Source organism: Peromyscus californicus, unplaced genomic scaffold (genome assembly GCF_007827085.1).
Source record: "Peromyscus californicus insignis strain IS unplaced genomic scaffold, ASM782708v3 Scaffold_3__1_contigs__length_106647218, whole genome shotgun sequence".
Classification (NCBI taxonomy): domain Eukaryota; kingdom Metazoa; phylum Chordata; class Mammalia; order Rodentia; family Cricetidae; genus Peromyscus; species Peromyscus californicus.
In genome coordinates, this window is record NW_026294551.1 from 92,614,244 (window position 1) to 92,631,833 (window position 17,590).

At 43.0% G+C, this 17,590-nt stretch overlaps 1 protein-coding gene across 7 annotated transcripts in view; it reads right to left on the reverse strand.

Annotated features, from left to right (window-relative positions):
* Window positions 1–17,590, reverse strand: part of Kcnip1 (potassium voltage-gated channel interacting protein 1) — a 378,331-nt gene that overhangs the window by 11,677 nt on the left and 349,064 nt on the right. For 5 of the 7 annotated variants that reach the window (XM_052759013.1, XM_052759015.1, XM_052759014.1 and 2 more), the window contains 4 exons: window positions 6,318–6,442; window positions 4,932–5,001; window positions 3,566–3,636; window positions 2,724–2,831 (listed from right to left, as the gene is read on the reverse strand). In XM_052759013.1, the coding sequence (XP_052614973.1) occupies window positions 2,724–2,831; window positions 3,566–3,636; window positions 4,932–5,001; window positions 6,318–6,442 (374 nt within the window). Of the gene's footprint in view, window positions 1–2,723; window positions 2,832–3,565; window positions 3,637–4,931; window positions 5,002–6,317; window positions 6,443–11,578; window positions 11,614–17,590 lie in introns of all 7 variants that reach the window. The other 2 variants (XM_052759012.1, XM_052759017.1) reach the window with 2 other exon arrangements.

Consider the following 17,590-nt stretch of genomic DNA (forward strand, 5'->3'; position numbering starts at 1 on the left):
CTCTTATCATATGTCCTAAACTGTTTTTTCCTACTCCAAAGTAGTGAGGATGTTTTCTTCTATGCATTCTTTACTACAATGGCTTTTGATTTTATGTTTGTGTGTATATCCACCTCGTGTAATTTTTGCTTTCAGCATGAAGTAAAGGCTAAGAACCATTTTTATTTTCAGATAGATGTGGAGTTGGCTCAGAATCATTTGTTCAAGATGTTGTTGGATTCTCTTTGGCTTCAGTGGTATCTTTTTTGAAATGACAATATGGACAAGTCTATTTACAGGAGATGATCAAACCTAGGGTCTTACACTTGCTAGGCAAGTGCTGTGCAGCTGAGCCACAGTCCCGGGCCCCTTCTGGACATTCATCTTGATCTGGTAAGCTGAGTCTATCACGACACCAAGTCTCCAGTCTATTCATTACTCTCTTTTATGTTAATCTTGAAATAAGGTGGGTTCATTTGGGTTGTTTTGCTCCTTGTATTTCCATATACATTTTAGATCAATTTATCAGTTTCTTCAAAGTGTCTGCTGGGTGTTTTGGTTGTGACTACACTGAGTCTACAAGTTGGATTTTTGGGACTCTCCATTTTAATATCTTGCGTAGTCCAACATGGCACATCTGTTTACTTAGGCCTCAATTTTCAGCAATATTTTGTGTTTTTATGTATAAATCTTACATCAGTTTTATTGAATTTATCAAAAATATTTGTGTATATGGGTACTATCATAAGGGGAATTATTTCCTAACATAGTATATATTGCTTTTTAAAAAAATAGAATTTCTATCTGGCTACCTTGATAAATACGTTCATGATTCTTTCTAGTAGCTTCCTGGAGTTTCCTTAGGATTTTCCATGAATTTAAGCTTATTACAGATAAAAATTTAGTTATTTTCCAATCTAGATCACTTTGGTTTCTTCTCATTTTGTTTTTTTCTTGCCTCATTTCCTTCTTTAATTCTTGACCTTGACAGTATACAGTATTCACTAGTGAGCAGATGTTAGCCATAGGATTAAAAAACCCCCAGTTATCAGCTATTAGGCTGAGAAAGAAATCTTCTAGTCTTTGTTAAAAACTTTACTGTGAATGAGTAGTAATTTTGTCAAGTGCTTTTTTTTTGTATTTAGTGAGTCAATATACTTTTTCTTTTTATTGTGTAAATATAGTGAATGACATGGATTTTTGAGTATTCAACCGACCTTGTATTCCTAGAATAAACCTTACTTGGTTACATGACACTGTATTTTTTAATGTATTAATGTGTTTAGTTTGCTAATGTTTACATAAAACTTGTTGCATTTGTAATCATGGGAACTAAGGACAGTTGTCTTCTCTATAAGACCTTATTTATTTCTAGTTTGAGAGTAGTGTATAGTTAGATTAAAAAAAAAAAAAGTTGGGAAGTTCCTTCTGCCTCAGTTTTGTAGGGTTTGTGTTAGAAGTAACCAGAAAACCATCTGAGGAGCTGAAACTTTCCCAGGATTTTTCATGTGAATTTTATTCCTCTTGGTGACGGGAAGCTATTCAGATTTTCCTGCTGACTTTGAACCACCTTTAGTACTAGTGTCTCTCAAGACTTCTGCTTTGTACCAGCAGCTCCCAGTAGGTAGAGCGGGCTGTCTACTCCAGTCCTCCACGGCCTGGGCCTGACGACCTTCACTGTGAACCTGACGACCTTTTCTTCATACCCCAGCCTGCAGCCACCACCAAGCTTTTCTGTTTGGAGGGCACATGGACCTCCACTTTCCCTGAGAACCCCTCTAATGGCTCTTACTTTTGCCTGGGGCACTTTTCTGGCTTTTGGGGTGACTGGTCCTGGTATGGCAGTGCATTCTTAGACAGGCCCCTGCCGACTCTGACTCAAACATCTACCCGACCCTCTCCATTTTGCTGCTGTTGTTCATCCCACCGCTCCACTTTACCACAGTCGTTCGCTGTTTGATCTCCAGCACCCAGAACACTGACCGAGTTCTCAGATCCATGTTGCGCCCACATGGCTGGATGACTAGGGAACTTGGCTATTATGTATCTGAGAGGAGAACCTTGCAGAGTTCAGGGTCAGAGGCAATCTCCACAGCTCTAGGCATCGTGTCTAGATACAGAAGCCCAGCAAGATGCTCCAGATGTTAATGTTAAGCCCCAACGGCACACCAATTTACATCAGACTTCTGGTGACTTGAATGACAGACCATGAGCAGTTCCTGACTAAACACACGTACTGAGGCTCTAAGGGTCAAGCAGTGAAGATCCTGAAATCCTCTGGGATTTTTCTTTTCTTTTCTTTTCTTTTCTTTTCTTGTCTTGTCTTGTCTTGTCTTGTCTTGTCTTTTCTTTTCTTTCCTTTCCTTTCCCTTTCCTTCCTTCCTTCCTTCCTTCCTTCCTTCCTTCCTTCCTTCTTTCCTTCCTCCCTCCCTCCCCCTCCTTTCTTTCTTTCTTTCTTTCTTTCTTTCTTTCTTTCTTTCTTTCTTTCTTTCTTTCTTTCTTTCTTTCTTTCTTTCTTTCTCTCTCTCTCTCTCTCGCTCTCTCTTTCTCTCTCTCTCTCTCTCTCTCTCTCTCTCTTTCTTTCTTTCTTTCTTTCTTTCTCTCTTTCATTTTTGAGACAGCTGCCCACCCCTCCCCAATCTTCCCTTCTATGGTTTTGTCAGGCAGAACAGGCTTTGGCTAATGAGATCTGATGGTTGTCACCTACTCCTTAAAGAACCCTCTGTTCTCTTCTGGGCACTCACCTCTTTGTTTATGTAGCCGTCTTTATTGATGTCATACAAATTAAATGTCCACCTTAGTTTTTCATGGACTGTCCCTCTCAGTAAAATAGACAGAGCCGTCACAAAGTCCTAAGAAGGGGAAAAGGCAGAAGCAAAATTAACCTCTGAGCCACTGTGTGGGTGGAGAGAAGCCTGGCCCCCAGACCATGGTGTTTTTACAAAATGGTGCCCTGCCCCCTTATCATCCCGTCAGCTAGATGGAAATGGCCAATGCCAGCAAAGAACGTCTGTCTTCCATTCCCTACACCCTCATCATTGTAGTTTCTGATGCCCCTTGAGGAAGACTCGAGCTTTGTATGGATGGAGACCCCTAGGCAGTTAATTCAGCTTCCACAGTTGATCCTAACCTGTGGCTGCAATGGTTGCTTAACGTCTGAGGGACTGTGCATTCCAGTGGCTATGATCCAGGCTGAGGAAGCATATACTGTCTGTGTTCAAAAGCCCCCTTGGCCACTTACTCTCTCTTTGGCCTTGGAAAAGCTACTTGGCCTCTGCCTTATTTTCTTCTTCTGTAAAATGATAATCCAAGCCTACCTTATAGCATTATTATAGAAGTTAAACAAGTTAATAAATGTAAAATGCTAGATCCAGAGGCTACCACTCAGCATGCAGAGCATAAGGGAGCACTTAAGTTGTTTCTACAACCCTACTCCCCCATGTCTAGAGGGCAAGGAAAGTCCCTTCTCTATCTTCAGGTGATGCTTGTTAAAGGAGTAAAGTTTCTTGACAATTAACCATTTTCTCCGGGATCCCCAGATTTGGAGGGAGAGGCAATGTGGAACCAGGGGATACCCAGACTGTACCTCAAACTTCACAGAGCCTGTCTGGGTGGTGTCGAAGGCATTGAAGAGGTAATGGGCATATGTGCTGGCATCTGCAAGGTAGAAGGAAAGGCGGGTGAGCAGGGGGGGGGGGGTTCCACAGAAGGCAGAGACGGCATTGGAAAACAAGCAGGGATGGGACCAGAGAGAGAGAGAGGGGGGATGGATGGAGACCTGTTTGCTCAGCCCCTGGAGTTTAGGTTAGACGCTAGTTCTAGCAAAAGGTTAGGTAGGTCCTCGACTCTCTCTACTTCATCATCTTCAGAATGGTTCCCCTGCCTGTTTCTCTGTGTGACCTGTTTCTCTGGAGGTGATAACATGGTGACTGAAGTGAAATGTCCTGAGCAAGTGGTCCTTGCCATGGTATGGGCATTCCCTTGCGAGGAGAGACCTGCACTTGGATCAAAGATATCTCCATAGAGCTGTGCCTGTAGACATCTAACGGGGCATCTCTGAGAATCCATTCCACATCTCTGTAGAGAGAGATGGGGGAAGAACCAGCTCTTGAAACATGTGGAGAAATACATTAAACTGGAGCCTTCCCTGCCATATAGTGAAAACAGCATCTCTATGGCGTTCATAAACTGGGAGTCTGGTGCTAGCATGACATGAAGCTTCTTCTCCCCAACACAGAGACCCACACCAGGGAGACACCTGTGTGAGTCCGAAAAGGCCCATGATAGACAGGGCCCAAGAAGGATGTGGTCACTTGAGACTCTATTTTGTTAGAACCCAGAGAGGTGTTCTGCACCTGTCAAGTGACACCTGTGGACAGGTGACATAAGAAAGTCACAAGAGGAAGGGTCCCTTGATATGTGGAGCTGTTCCCAACTGGGCAGGTGGTAGGGGTCCCAGGCCCTCAGTAACCTGGTTTTATAAATGAGTACAATGTCACGCTGCCCACAATTTATTTTGGTTCATTGATTTTTATGGTCTGCAGTATTTATTAATGTTGTTTACAAAATTTGAACCTGTCTAAGCTGTTTAAGGAACCAAAATGGTGAAGCTTTTGTCCCATATACTTTCTGTTCCTGGTCTGCCACATACAAGCTGTGTGATCTTGAGTAAATTGCTTAACATCTCTGAAACTCAACCGTTCCTTCTGGGAGCATGACACCTGCTTTCTAGAACTGCTATGAGACTTTCCAACACTGCACCGACAACCCTTCCTTTTCTGGAGTGGGTTCATTTTTACCCCCCAGAGAATTCTGTATTTTGTAGTAAGGAAAAATCTTGGCATAAATTCTAACCCCAAGGGAGACAGAGACAAAGGATAGGGGAGGTGGAGGAAGGGATGGCTGATCATTGGAGAGGATGCTGGGAGGATTTTCCCCACAGATATACTCACCTCCGTGAGGGAAAAACTGAGCGTAGATCTGCTTGAATGTTTCTTCATTGACCACACCGCTGGGGCACTCCTGGGTGAAGGGGAGAGCGAGTGAGTGGAGAGCGAGTGAGTGGGGGATGGCTGCGAGGCTGTACTAGAGGGTAGAGATTGTGCAGGTTCCTCATGCTCTCTCCTGGGCAGAGACTGGACAAATACCTGTGCACTGGGTATCTCCGGGGGGATCTTGGAGGTAACCCCGCCATGAAAAGCTACTTTGCAAGAGATGGGAAGTCACCACAGGGTAGGTACTGTGCTGGGAGAGTCTTGATGTTAGGGCTAGGAAGGTCTAGGTTCAGATCCTGGTTAAGCCTGTTCTAAGCTTCGTGACTTTGTCCAAGGCAGCCTATGATCTCGAACACACTTACCCATGGAACATGGCTAACAGTTTCCTCCCAAAAGAGCTAGCAGTATTAGGTGGTACTGAGACTATGGCAGATGCCCAAAAATACTGTGGATTTTCTTTTCCTTTCTATTCCCCTCTCAGCCAAGTGCCCAACTGGGCAACAACCTCCCAGGCCTCTGCTCCAACTCAGCTGGCCACTATTAACATGGCCTCCTCAACATTGGAAGGAAGAAAGGCTAACGGTAGCACAGACACATGACCAGCATAGAAAGCAGTCACATGACCAGCATGGTCGAGCCGTAGGGCAGTTGACCAAACTCCACCTGTAGGCTGCACCCAGAGGGAGGTGACCAGAACACCTCTTCTGCTCTGTTCCACTCACTGATTCGGGAATATGATTGTGCTCTGAGATGTAAGCTTTAAGCCCAAGCTCCTTATCCAGACTGGCATGCGAGAGCCCCCAAAGCAGCCCAGAAAGCAGGGGTGGACTCAAGTGTGTGTCAGTTTTGAACTTCCTTCCTCCCATGCTCCTTTGCGAAGAACTTGGCTTTCTGTGAGGCTCACAGAAGGAGAAGTTTCCAGCAGGAGGGGAGGAACGTCTGGTCTCACTGTCCTGACTTTCGGGAGAAATAAACACAGTGCCATGACATTCAGGCTTATATACCAGTCTTTGTGGGCCTCATTAGCACAGATCAGTAGAGCCCAATCCCCTCACTGTTGGACATCCAACAGAGGGTAAAATGTGAATGTTAAGCTAGGGTTAGCACCTGGGCTGGGAGGGCTTCTCTGAGGTCACACCACCCTGCAGCACTTCCGTGCAGTGGGTGACATTCCTGTCTGCTGAGGCCTTGGCCTCTGCAAGCCTACTTTCTCACCCCGTGCCGGTCCACAGTGGTGGCCTCCCTGAACCTCTGCACTCTGGGGACTCCCTTGGCTCCAGAAGAGCTTAGCCATGTGGGAAATCATACCAAGCCTCAGAGCCTCTGGGGGGGGGGGGGTCTTACATTTTTGAATCCCCGGTAAAGGACTTGCAGCTCCCTCTTGGTGAAATTCGTCTGGGCCTCAAGCTGCTCCAGTCCTTCAGGCCGGTGGCAAACCATGGTCATCTCTAGCTCATCCTCGATTTTGTCTGGAAGCAGAGGGAATGATGTCAGAGCATGGCCTCCCTGGTCTCTGTCAGACCATCGTCTGAGCTGTTGAAAGAGTGATGTTGGGAACTGGGACTTTGGGTTGGGCTGGGTCACACTGCAGATAATCTTGGGCCTTGAACCCCACTCCCCGCCCATTTGCTGGCCGACAGTCTGTCCACTGTGTTACTGAAGGTGTGACGGACACAAAGGGGAGGGAACATCAGCATCTGAGGTAGGGAGAGGAGGGCAGAAGTGTTTAAAACACATCTTCAAAATTTCCACACAAAACCGTCTTCTCTTTCAAATGGCCTTCTTTGCATATTCAAATCAATGCCCATGGACACTGCTTTCTATGTAGAGACACGGGGAACAGAGCAGAAGGAAAGCTTCCAAATAGTAAGGGGGACAAATCACACCTGCTTTTAAAAAGGATACATTTTCACTGTGTGAGCTGGCAAGGGAGATGCTAGGGAGGCTTAGTAGAACGTCCAAACTGTGGTATGTGAAATGTGACATGTAGGGTATTGTTTTATAATATCTGCTAGATATCCTTCAGTACTAGGGAAGTGACTTCAGTCTGTGTGCCTTTGTATAAATAAAGGTTTTGAGGGTATTTGGAAGGCTCTACAAATAGTCGTGGGTAGTAGAGGTTCAACTTCCAGAATGTGCACTGAAATGGAGGTCTAATGGTCGGTTTACAAAGTGCCTGTCAGCTGAATCTGCTTATCTTCCCTCCAAGCAAGTCAAAGTTCATCCATCAATGGCGCTGCCACGAGTCTAGCCTCATGCAGGGATGAGTGGGTACTTTCCACTGGGCCCTGGCAGAATGCTTTCTGTGAATTCATTCCAGTTGAGGATCATTTACCATCCACCCTACTCTGCCCGTTGTGGTCACACGGGTATCCGCCAATCCACATATTGAACAATTCCAGATCCCGCCTGATGAAAACAGGGGTGAGATGGCAGGCTGGGAACACGCAGACCACGCTGCCCCACGGTAAGTCAGACAAGAGGCAGGCTGGGTTTGTCTCACAGGACAGGGCGAGCAGGTGCTACAACGGCAGGCACTCTGTAATCAGGGGTGGGCTCTTTGCACCAGATTTTCTCTGCTGCTGTCACTTTCTCCTTTGGTACTTAAATCCCAATGCAAACAAATCCATCAAAATTTATATCTTGTGCAGAGTCCCAGCGGTAATGGATGTTAGAGTAAAGCTCCAATAATGTGGCAGCGAAGCTAATTGTTATCTTTCTTACGTGCTGGGTAACACACATCACCTAATTCTTCTGGGATGGAGGCAGATAATGATTCAAAATAAATAAGATACTCTGTTTATGTTACATTGTGGCAAGTGGCCAATTTCCTTATAATTCTTAGCGAGCCTTTAATTATTGTTAGTTTTGCTAATGAGTTAAGTACCAGCTACCTGATTGCAGAAGGTTTCGTGTAAATCAAAGGGCCAGTGCCCAGGAAGAAAAGCAATGGAAAAGGGAAGTCCCATAAGTGTAATGCAGAAACCCCGCAGGTGCCTCACGAGACCTCAAACTCATCCTAAGAAATCAACTGCAGGGGCATCCTGGCGCAAAAATGCGCATATCTTTAGCTTCGTATAGCTGAAGAAACTTACGAAGGGGCTCTAGATGTTTACAATATACTCTACATATTGCCCCTCAGAGATCCACTGGGTATGCCCAGGTAGCCCTAGCAAAGGAAGAAGAATCAGCAAAATTATATTAAAATACAAATAAGAAAATAGAAAATTATATTTTGGAAAATAGAAAACTATATGTTGTAAAGGTGTCTACCTGCAGATGTATATCTGACCCAGAAGAATAGAGTCTCTCTCTTTCTCTCTCTCTCTGTCTGTCTCCCTGTGTGTATGTGCGTGTGTGTGTGCGTGTGCGTGTGCGTGTGCGTGTGTGTGTGTGTGTGTGTGTGTGTGTTATTGTGTTATTTCTTAATCTCCCTGTGACTGGCTGGATTCCTTATAAGCTAAGGGAATTTCTTTGCAGACATTTAAAGAATTTTTTTTCAACTCAGAACGAGCTTTCACTTCTCATCACTTTGCTTAAAAAGTGATAATTATTGAGACACCAACTATTAAACTGACTTTATTAAGATAGAGTCATTCCTTATTAACCAATGATAGGCTTGCTATGTGGGAGGCAGGATCGAGTTCCAGATTAAAGAGATTCTGCAGGCTGTGAATACTCAGTTATTGATGCCCAAGCTTTTGCTTTCTGGCTTTACCCTTCACTAATAATCAGTCTGTGGTCATATCCGTGACAGAAGAAATTCTGGTCATTGAGGCTCAAGATGTAGGGAAGTGGACACTTAAGGATACTAGGTGCTTAAATCAGTAAGTAAAAATGTAACTTATGTAACAGTATAAGCGATAAATGCATGCAACAATTTGGAGGTAAAGCTTCGTGAGGCAGGGCTGTCTTTGACTGGCGTGAGATGTACTTTAGTGCTGGCAGACCTGTGCCACTGTGACCCTCATGAGTCATGGCCTTTGATTGGAAAACAATAATTGAACTTGTCCACAGCTTTTGCAACTGTCTAGACTTGCCCACATTTGGACATTCCTCTCTTCCATACCACCTTGTAGCCTTTTTGTTCTGGGCCACTGTGAATATATGCAGGGGAAATTTTGGAAGGGTGATTTTTACATCGTCTGTAGCCACTCAGGGATTCCCTGGATGTCTCTAGACAGAACCAATAGAGAGAGGACACTGGTCCAGCTCCCTGGTTAGACAAAACCAGAATTAACACACAGGGTGCCTCCTTACCACTTTGGTTCTTGTGAGTCTTCAAAACCCTATGTGCTTGTTATTATTTTCATGATTAAAGATGATAAACTAATTATTAAGTCAGATTGAGTTTGAATCAAAACTAATCTTGAGGTTAATGCTATGGAAATTTCTGTTTGGTAAAAATCCATGAGAATTATCTTCTCTTTGTAATGTTCTATTAGAAATCTGTTAACTGCTTTCATGTGACTTTGTGTATGGTGGGGGTGAGGAGTCTAGTGCCTGATATTTAGAAGTCAGTTATCTTAGTAGAGAAGGTGATTTTCTAGCTACAAGTGACCCACAAGGTGATGAATGTCTTCTACCGGGAGTGAACGTGAGCCAGAACAATAAATTGTAGAGTATGCTACAGCGAGGAATCTCAGACAAAACAGTGTATGATTCTGAGTAAATGATTTGGGGTGGTTCTGGGTATAGGATGAATGAAAACTTTAGACTCTCTTAGAAAAACTGTATTGTATCAAGCCTCCCTATATCTCCAGTGAGTTCTGTAACTTTTAAATAAACAGAGTCCAGACAAAGGTCTTCTATTGTCGATCTATCCCAAGCTCTAACTCCTTTTGTCTGAGGTTTGGGTCACATAGGCCAACAGTGACAAAGCTGGATATTGATTCCAGCCAGTCCAGGACTCTGCCATCAGATGTGGTTTCCATATGTCCCCACAGTGGCTTCTACTTATTGGAGCACAGACTGTAAGTTGCTTTGGGACAGCCTTGAGGTGCTCCTGCTCCTAACAAATGTCATGCCTGTGTACAAGTCAGATCCTCAAACTGAGCACTGAGGACCCACACCTCGGGGGTACATCTGGTAGTGAAGTATCTTCTCTAGCTGATGACAAAGGCCATGACCCAAAACTATGACCACCTCCTCCCTTGCTTAGAATACAGTTTCTTAAGAGTGTGTGTGTGTGTGTGTGTGTGTGTGTGTGTGTGTGTGTGTGTGTGTGTGTGTGTTTGGCAGAGGGGGCATCTGGGTTGTACTTTATGTCCACACATTCATTCCATTCCATTTTGAGACTGCAAAATTGTGATCCTTAGCTTGAATGAAGTTCAAAGAGAGGTTTTGTTTGTAAGAAATACATAGAAGCTCATACTTTATATGAAATAGATAAAATACATTTAAAATTAGTTGCTAATGTTTATAGACAAGAAATCCATGACAAAGTTTGTGTTTCTGATTTCTCCTGGAAAATCTTGAGTTTCAAATTCTCACCAGGGTGTCATCTACTAGAGCCAAGCAGGGGCTGGACACTCTGGTTAAGTAGAGTCACTAGGGCCCTCTGTTATTCACCTAGGACACTCCCTTCCTCCCTCCCTCTTTCCCTCCCTCCCTCCTTCCTTCCTTTCCCTTCCTCCCTCCCTCCCTCCCTCCTTTCCTTTCCTTTCCTTTCCTTTCCTTTCCTTTCCTTTCCTTTCCTTTCCTTTCCTTTCCTTTCCTTTCCTTTCCTTTCCTTTCCCTTCCCTTCCCTTCCCTTCCCTTCCCTTCCCTTCCCTTCCCTTCCCTCCCCTCCCCTCCCCTCCCTTTCTTTCTTTCTTTCTTTCTTTCTTTCTTTCTTTCTTTCTTTCTTTCTTTCTTTCTTTCTTTCTCTTATTTTGAGACATGGTCTCTCTAAGTATCTCTGGCTGTCCTGGAGCTCACTCTGTAGACCAGGCTGGCTATGAACTCGCAGAGATCCAACTGCCTCTGCCTCTTGAGTGCTGGGATTAAAGGCATGTGCCATGCATGCATCACCTCAGGCTCTTTTTAATGCCCTTAAGCTGCCTGTGTGGCTTGGAGGCTGTTGAGTCTGGATCTTGATGCAGACCCGCTTAACCTCCCCACCACCTGCCTTTCTCCTCTCTCTATTTAAGCATTCTATTTTATTTCACAAAGCATTTGAAGTACATTGTAGGAACTAGATAATAGAATAAAAATAAAGAAAAACTGCTTCAGAAAATGCTGATTTGATTGGAGGTCTGGACCATGTTGGGGGGAGGGGAGGGGAACAGAAAATTCAGATAATTTGTTCTAAACAGTTAATATACTTAAGCTACAGCATAGTTCTGAGCTTTATTTTATGGACATTCAATTATCATGGAAGGAAAAATATGAGTCTCTTAGGAGGAACAAAGCTTTTCTTAAACCTCAACCCTAAGAGGACATCCCTAGCCATTTCTACACAGACTGAGTTTGCTAACAAGGGGCACAAAAATCTGGTGAATGAGAAAACCAATTGCAGAATATATACTTGATTAAAAATTCTTCCTTTCCAAATAATATAACTGAGACAGTCAAGTTAGTGTAGACTTTTTTTTTTTTTTTTTTTTTTTTTTTTTTTTTTTTACCTCTCTGATACTGGTAATACCACCAGGCGATGTCTAGGAAAAAGTAAGAAAACATTTTACCAAATCCATTCATTTAAAAAGCACAGTACACTTTTATTGTTATTAGAGAGGCACTCCGAGGAAGTCCTGGTCACCATCCAGTTTCACATACGCAAGGGGCCTCTCACGAGCAGAGCAGAGTCTGGATTTCCCATCCCTTTCCCACAGTGAGAACAGGCAGAGCACTGGTCACCTCCCAGTGCCCACGCTACCAGCAGGGCTCATCCAGCATGCTCTGAGCCATGCAGTCATGCAGCCTGAAGAGAGATGGGATGACATGTGGCGAGGATGCACAGATGTGGATGGCTTCTTGGAAATACCCATAGGTTTGATTGAGGAGTGGCTTTTAAGACACCCTCCACCACGAGAAGGCCCCATTACCTCTCTCGTCTTTGTGATTCAGCTACGGATCTTGTAGAGCAATTTATTTCTTCAACAGCGATTGGTGAAGCATCTATTATTGTACATCAATGAATATACAATTCCGTTTCCTGCTCTCATGGAGCTTACAAGCTACACAGTTTGGCTTCTCTCTTCCTTTCTTAAGTGTGATAAACAACTTAGATGCAGAAAAGAATAAAGTACTATTGATGTTAAGTGAACAGAGTGGATGCAGCTGAAGTCTTTTACTGTGCCATGTACGAAACACTGGAGAAAAATCAGACCTGGAAAATCCCCCATGACAGGTGAGCTGAGCGAGTCTAAGTTCCCAGGGAGCTCTGCTTGACGCCTTCCTGCTGGCCTGTTCAGATCCATGTGCTGGCCAGTCTTGCTTTCTCTGCAGGCTCCTGTTTGAGCTGCCTCCTGTCTTGCCAGCACCCTTGACCAAAGGTGTGTCGGACAGTCCAGCCAGCATCCCCGCTGTGTTTTAGTCCCCCCACCCCCTATAAGCTCAGACTGGAATGACTTCTGTCCATGCTGTTCCCAAGAGGGACAGTACAGAGAGCTGGGTATCCATTGTCTCCTAATCTGTATCAGTGGGAGAAATTCATTTTACTGGATTTAGTGGCCCTGTTGCTCACTCTGGTTAGTGGCATTTGAGTGTGTGTGCGTGTGCGTGTGTGCATGTGTAAATGTCTCGGCACATATGTGGAAGTCAGAGGACAACTTGTGCAGTTGGTCATTTCCTTCCACCATGTGGATCCCAGAGATCAATTTCAGGTTACCAAGTTTGGTGATAAGTAGTCTTACCCTATGAGCTATCACCAGTTCTAATGGGCTGCATTTAAATTTTTAATTTAAATAAGACACCACCCACCACCTGCTAATAACCCTTACACCCCACCCAGCAGTCCCAAACAGCACCCCCTTCCCTGAGCTCCATATTCTGGCCCACAACCCCTGGCAGAAGACTCTCACCATATTGGAGGTCATGTCGGTATTAGGAACCCCAGAGCCTGCCCAGTAGTCCCCAACAACCACCTCCTCCCTTAGGCTCAATATCCTAGCCACAGCCTGGCAGATGACTCCTGTTCTACTGGAGGCCACACTTGTATTAGGAGCCCCAGGAACCCCAGGTACCTGGAACCCCAGAGACCACACCAGTATCTAGAACCCAGGAGGCCACGCCAATTCCCAGAAACCCATAACCTCAGAAGCAAAGTGAGCACCCCAAACCCCAGAGGCCAAGTAGGCCACCAAAACCCCAGCAGAGACACACTATTGGAACCTGAAGACTTGCTGGTCACCAGAACCACAGGCCACTAAGGCCAGATGACCAGAGAGGAAACAGTAAGCAAGGAGGGGGGGGGGAATGTCCAAAAAGCATCGATCCAACAAAGATAAACTCAGAAATCAGCACCTAAACTGATAATAGCCCCAAACCCAGATGACTAGAGGCCAGCACAAGAATACAATCAACAACACCCAGGGCAATATGGCACCACCAGAACCCAGTTATCCTGCTACAGCAAGCCCTGGATATTCCAACACATTGGAAGCACAAGAAAATGACCTCAAATCCAATCTTATGAGGACAATAGAGGCCTTTTAAGAGGAAATGAACAAATCTCTCAAAGAAATCCAGGAAAACACAAACAGGTAAAGGAAATGAGTAAAACCATTCAAGATCTGAAAATAGAAATAGAAGCCATGAAGAAAACACAAACAGGGATCCTGGAGATAGAAAGTGTAGGTAAGTGAACAGGAACTACACATGCAAGATCGCCAACAGAACCCAAGAGATGGAAGACAGAATCTCAGGCATTGCAGATAGGATAGAAAAAACTGATACAGTGGTCGAAGAAAATACTAAATCTAAAAAGTTCCTAATGTAAAACACCCAGGAAATCCTGGGCGCTCTGGAAAGACCAAACCTAAAAACAACAGGAATAGAAGAAGGAGAAGAATACCCAGCTCAAAGGCCCAGAAAATATCTTCAACAAACTCATAGAAGAAAACTTTCCTAACACAAAGAATGAAATGCCTATAAAAGCACAGGAAGCTACAGAACGCCAAATAGATTGGACCAGAAAAGAAAGTCCCCTTGCCACATAATAATCAAAATACTAAATGTACAGAAATAAGAAAGAGTGTTAAAGAGAAAAGGGGGAAAAAGACCAAGTAATATATAAAGGCCTAATTATTAGAATCACACCTGACTTCTCAATGGAGACTAAAAGTCAGAAGAACCTGGACAGATGTGCTGCAGACTCTAAGAGACCACAGATGCCAGCCCAGTCTACTAGACCCAGCAAAACTTTCAATCATTATAGATGGAGAAAACAAGATATTCCATGACAAAGTCAAATTTAAATAGTACTGATCTGTAAATTCAGCCCTACAGAAGGTTCTAGAAGGAAAACTCCAACCTAAGGAGGTTAACTACACCCATGAAAACACAGGAAATAATTTCACACCAGCAAAATCAAAAGAAGGGAAACACACACAAACACACCCACCACCACCACCACCACCACCACCAAAATAACAGGAATGAACAATCATTGGTCATTAATATCTCTCAATATCAGTGGACTCAATTCCCCAATAAAAAGACACAGGCTAACAGAACAGTTGCAAAAACAGGATGCATCCTTTTGCTGCATACAAGAAACATACCTCAACATCAGAGACAGACATTATCTCAGAGTAAAGAGTTGGAAAAAGATTTTCTAAGCAAATTGACCCAAGAAGCAAGTTGGTGTAGTGATTCTAATATCTAACAAAATAGACTTCAAACTGAAATTAATCAAAAGAGATGGGGAAGGACACTTCGTACTCATCGAAGGAAACATCCACCAAGATGGCGTTTCAATTCTTAACATCTATGCCCCAAACATAAGGGCACCCACGTTTGTAAAGGAAAGATTACCAAAGTCTATCACACTTTGACCCTAGCACATTGATAGTGGGAGATTTCAGTACCCCACTCTCACTAACAGACAGGTCATCCAGGCAGAAACTAGACAGAGAAATACTGGGGCTAACAGACACTGTGAACCAAGCAGATCTAACAGATATCTACAGAACATTTCACCCAAAAATAAAAGAATACACTTTCTTCTCGGCACCTCACAGAATCTTCTCCCAAACTGACCACAAACTCGGTCACAAAGCAAGTCTCAACAGATACAAGGAAATTGAAATAACCCCCTGCATCCTATCAGACCACCATGGATTAAAGGTGGATTTCAACAACAACAGAAACAACAGAAAGCCTACAAACTCATAGAAACTGAACAACTCTTTACTGAATGACTGCTGTGTCAAGTAAGAAATAAGAAAGAAATTAAAGACTTCCTAAAATTCAATGAAAATGAATTCACAACATACCCACACTTATGGGACATAATGAAAGTGGTGCTTGTGGCATGACTCATCACTAGCAGGCTTGAGGCCCAGCCAAGTAAAAAAGATACTTTCTGAGAGCCAACTTGGGTCTGCCTACGGGCCTGCAGCTGAAACATGATCTGGAGATGACCTGGACCAATGAGAGACAGCCATGTCACACCAGCTGATGCATATTCATCAGACCTCCCCCCCCAGGGAGAGTATATATATATATATATATATATATATATATATATATATATATATATATATATATATATCAGTGGAGGGTATATAAGGCTTGCCTCTAACTGAACAATCTGAGCTCGTTGTTTCGACATTCTCCTGGAGTCTGTGTGCCGTTGACTCTGCGCCTACTTGGCCCCCACCCCCAAAGGGAACAACAGCAAGGGCCCTGCTATAGGTGTTAAGAGGCAAGTCCACAGCACTAAGTGCCTGCATAAAGAATTTGGAGAAATGTCATACTAGCAACTTAACAGCACACTTGAAGGCTCTAGAAAAAAAAGAAGAAAATACACCCAAGATTAGTAGATGGCAGGAAATAATTAAAGTGAGGGCTGAAATCAGTAAAATAGAAACAAAGAGAACAATACAAAGAATCAATGAAACAAAGAGTTGGTTCTTTGAGAAAATCAACAAGATAGACAAATCCTTATCCAAACTAACTGAAAGACACAGAGAGAATATCCAAATTAACAAAATCAGAAATGAAAAGGGGGACATAACAACAGACACTGAGGAAATTCAGAAATCTAAGTTGGAATTGGAAAATCTAAAAGAAATGGACAAATTTCTTGATAGATACCACTTACCAAAGTTAAATCAAGATCAGATAAATAATTTAAACAGACTTATAACCCCTAAGGAAATAGAAGCTGTCATTAAAAGTCTCCCAACCAAAAAAGCCCAGGGCAAGGATGGCTTCAGTGCAGGAATCTCCCTGACTTTCAAAGAAGAGCTAATACCAACATTCCTCAAATTATTCCACACAATAGAAACAGAAGGAACATTACCAAATTCATTTTATGAGGCCACAGTCACCCTGATACCCAAACCACACAAAAACTCAACAAAGAGAATTACAAACCAATATCCCTCATTAACATAGATGCAAAAGCACTCAATAAAATACAAGGTGAATCCAAGAACACATCAAAAATAAAATCCACCATGATCAAGGAAGCTTCATTTCAGGGATGCAGGGATGGTTCAACATACGAAAATCTGTCAATGTAATCCACCATATAAACAAATTGAAAGGAAAAACCACATGATCATCTTATTAGATGTTGAAAAAAGCCTTTGACAAAAATCTAACACACCATATAAACAAATTGAAAGGAAAAACCACATGATCATCTTATTAGATATTGAAAAAAGCCTTTGACAAAAATCTAACACACCATATAAACAAATTGAAAGGAAAAAACCACATGATCATCTTATTAGATGTTGAAAAAAGCCTTTGACAAAAATCTAACACCCCTTCATGATAAAAATCTTGGAGAGATCGGGGATACAAGGAACACACCTAAACATAATAAAGGCAGTATACAGCAAATCTATAGTCAACATCAAATTAAATGAAGAGAAACTCAAAGCAATTCCAGGAAAATCAGGAATAAGACAAGGCTGTCCATTGTCTGCATATTTATCCAATATAGTACTTGAAGTTCTGGCTTGTACAATAAAACAACTATAGGATCAAGGGAATATAAACTGGAAAGGAAGAAGTCAAAGTATTGCTATTTGTAGATGTTATATTAGTATATGTAAATGATCCCCAAAATTCTACCAGGGAACTCCTACAGTTGATAAACACCTTCAGCAAAGTGGCTGGATACAGGATTAACTAAAAAACCATCAGTAGTCCATCTATATGATAAAGGGCTGAGAAAAAAATCAGGGCAACAACACCCTTCACAATAGCCACAAATAATATTAAATATCTTGGTGTAACTCTAACCAAGCAAGTGAAAGACCTGTATGACAAGAACTTCATATCTTTGAAGAAAGAAACTGGAGAAGATATCAGAAGATGGAAAGATCTCCCACACTCATGGATTAGTAGGGTTAACACAGTAAAAATGGCCATCTTACCAAAAGTAGTCTACAAATTCAGTGAAATCTCCATTAAAATATCAACACAATTTTTTACAGACCTTGAAAGAACAATACTCA